A 3,329-nucleotide genomic window follows, 5' to 3' on the forward strand; every position below is an offset into this window, starting at 1 on the left:
GGGGGAGGAGGAGAGGATCCAGGAAATGATGAAAACGATTATTATTGGGACTTTGGTATATATATTTTTCTAAGTTTACAGATATATGTATCGCGATATAGAATGATCTCTTATTGGTAATACATTCAAAAAGAAAACAATACTAATAAAATATTGATTAATTCGTTTGAACAGTAGCTATCAAATTAATGATAATTGTTTAACAATCTCAAATGCTTTCTATTGTTTTTGAAACGTTGAATTTTTATTTTGATAACGTTAAACTAATGCAAATTATGCAAATTTCAAAATGAAGTTACATTATTAACATTGCGATTTTTAAAATCGATTTTCTCAAAATAAAATCTCATACGTTATATTTATGCCATCATATATATTATTATCAATAACCGATCACTCTTTATATAATATTGTTTAAAGACTTATTTTTGAATATACATGTAATTCATATGAAGATAAAAATCAAATAATTTCTTTAGAACATATACCTATGGGTATACCATTCAATCCAGCATTTGAAATTCAGACTTATCGTGTACAAGCATGGGACTTCTCCAATGGTGACATACCTGATATTACAGACTGTTAGTAAAAAATGTTAAATATAGATTTATTATAATTATACGCTTTTTCTGTGTATGTTTATACATGCCAATATAATTTTTCAGCTGAGAAAAATGTTGTAGTGCGCGAATGTAAGATTCATAACGATGCTAGTATTGATATATCCACAGACGGAAAATTACTAGCGACGCTTTTACAATCAGGTCGTATTAATGTTACGACCACGTTAGGTAAGCAAAGAATGCATATTGATCCCCATTATCGATGAAATAATACACGCGTGCGCGCCTCCCTCTCTCTCTCTCTCTCTCTCTGTGTGTGTGTGTTCTTAAAATAATAAGAATCTTTCTCAACGCATGTGTATTTAACGCTTTTTTTTATCTTAAAGAGATAATTTCTTATTTTTGTATCGCATCTTTTTCACACGAATAATCTTGCAGGAAGATATTTTTAAACGATAACTTCTTCACAAGGGGTAGCGTTATATTAAAACAGTATGACAAATACTACGAACGTATTACTTTTCTTCGCGCATTGTTGTCATTTTTTCATTATTTACACAAAATAGCTCGGTTATATTAAATTATCGAAGGGTTAAAGCTAAAGGTAAAACTTGCTATTTTGTTTTAGGTATTTACAGCCTACAGTGGGAAACGTTAGGAGAAAAGATTCATTCGACTAATATCGATCAAACAGTGGTGTCTGTCTCGATATCGCCTACACAACAACATCTCTTGGTAGGTTTGGCACGCAGGATTCATGTGCCTGCCAGGCCTTTTCCAATGGCTTTGATTTACAAGCTGATGGAGAAGCAGTCAGACGACGAAAAGAATATTTCGTCGACAGATCCGACCATGGAATTGTACGATTCTTTCGACGAGATGCTCGATGATAACGTTTCTACGAGTAGTATTCCGAGACGAAATAATGTTACAGTCAACACTTCTAGACCGCACATCCAAAACTGGCGGATTCGGGAGAGAAACGAGTTTGATATGGATATCAAACGTCACAGGGAAAGTATGGTGCTTATCCGGGAGTTATTTCAAAACTGCCGGGAGGTTTCCAGTTACCTCAGTCTAAATTGCATTAGATGGGCGCCGCAGCCGGGCCAAGGGATGGTTTATGCAACAAACACTGGACAATTAAATATCCTACAGTGATTCTACGCCCGTAGTAGACGAAAATGGAAGTAAACGTTTTCTTCGTATTATAATGCTTACAATGAATGTGTCATACACGTAAGATGTAATACAGTATCGCGATTCGCTCCCTAAATGAATTTCTTTTTGATAGATTGTAAGGAAGAATATGCCAACATACGCCGTGCGGTAATAAGTTTTTATCGCAATTGATTATCAATCTCGGCAGAGTGTATGACAGTGATAAATAGCATGAGACTGCTACGGACTAAATTTGTATTTTTATTCTTTTCAATATTGTGCTATCATTTTTTTTATGTTTCGCAAAGAAGCGTAAAATGAATTCGCAAAGAAATGTAAAATGTATAGATATAAAATAATATATGTTCTATCAATTATTTACTATTGTATAGTTTATGTAGTTTTTATATTCCTATAATTTAAAAAGTACTCTCTTCGCATAGTTTTTATTAGACTGAATTTGTACTGATATTGACTGTCATTTTTTAGGGAAGCTTCCGTCATATAATACACATATATATATATATATATATATATATATGTATATATGTATAATATGAAAATGTGGGGAATTGGGTCGTTATATAATATTAATATGTATTTACTGATCGAATGGACGTTAATGCCATCAAATAAATCATTCAGAACGTACTTCCCACTTTTATTATCTTAATCATAAGGAATAGAGAAATTTACCGTGCCATCTCTTTGCAATACTGTCGTTTGATAGATTTTTATATATTTGTTGATATATTTTGTTAATTGGAAAGAGATAATTATAAATGTAATTTTTTGAAACGATAGGTTTTTTTCGTTTTACTTTTGTATTACGAGATGAAATTGTTTATTAAAATTTCATGTATATTCGTTTTATACATCTATACATATATGTTAAAAATTTTGGCATAGGATATAATATACAAATGCAAATATACATATTAGTTAAATAAATTATTTCAGGCACAATTTTATTTTTGTAAGAAATATTGCATGTCTTTTAGAAATTTGGCGCTTTTCGGAAAGATGAGAATGGCTCCGCTTGTGTATACAGTCATCGGGTTTCGGTATAACTATTGTATACATAGTTGAATAACATTGTATTTCTGTGTATAATCATTATCAATAATAATTTCTTTGCAAAAAAACCAAACGTTTTATACATCTCAACTATCATACGTGTGCGCGCACACCGCTTTCTGTCGCTTCCAATCGCGCAAATAAGAATAAAATACAAAAAGGAAACGATGATGAAAAGATAAACAATTTATGTTTTACGTTTCCAAGGAATGCATTTGCATTCGATAATTATATGAAAGCGCTATGTGTTCAAGCGGAAACATCCATTTTTTTTTATATCGGGCAAGTGTAGGAAAAAGAAAGACTTCTAATTATCTGACTTTTTTTAGTAAACGTGAAAGATGCGGTAGAGTATAAATTTCATAGTCTTAATATCTGCCTCTGTAATCGACAATAAAATTTACAATGAAAATAGATACAGCCGTATGTTTTATGCATGTATATATATATATATATATATATATATATATATATATATATAGTCTAGTAGTACGTACGACGAACGACCGTAACGAGGTAGGAGAG

General features: G+C 31.4%; 1 protein-coding gene across 1 annotated transcript; it reads left to right on the plus strand.

The window, feature by feature from the left end:
- The first annotated feature begins 490 nt into the window (after positions 1 to 490).
- On the plus strand, positions 491 to 1,727 carry LOC105625347 (activating molecule in BECN1-regulated autophagy protein 1-like). Its single transcript, XM_012206680.1, has 4 exons — positions 491 to 584; positions 669 to 767; positions 1,195 to 1,402; positions 1,547 to 1,727. The coding sequence occupies exons 1-4, from the start codon at positions 491 to 493 to the stop codon at positions 1,725 to 1,727; spliced, it is 582 nt and encodes a 193-aa protein (XP_012062070.1).
- The last annotated feature ends 1,602 nt before the right edge of the window (positions 1,728 to 3,329 follow it).

The sequence above is a fragment of the Atta cephalotes genome (assembly GCF_000143395.1).
Source record: "Atta cephalotes unplaced genomic scaffold scaffold01068, whole genome shotgun sequence".
In the NCBI taxonomy this organism is placed as follows: domain Eukaryota; kingdom Metazoa; phylum Arthropoda; class Insecta; order Hymenoptera; family Formicidae; genus Atta; species Atta cephalotes.

Coding starts and splice junctions, on each gene's coding strand:
- LOC105625347 (XM_012206680.1), top strand. CDS start 491: ATGGGTATACCATTCAATCCAGCATTTGAAATTCAGACTTATCGTGTA. Junction 585..668: donor CATACCTGATATTACAGACT/GTTAGTAAAAAA, acceptor ATAATTTTTCAG/CTGAGAAAAATGTTGTAGTG. Junction 768..1,194: donor AGCGACGCTTTTACAATCAG/GTCGTATTAATG, acceptor ATTTTGTTTTAG/GTATTTACAGCCTACAGTGG.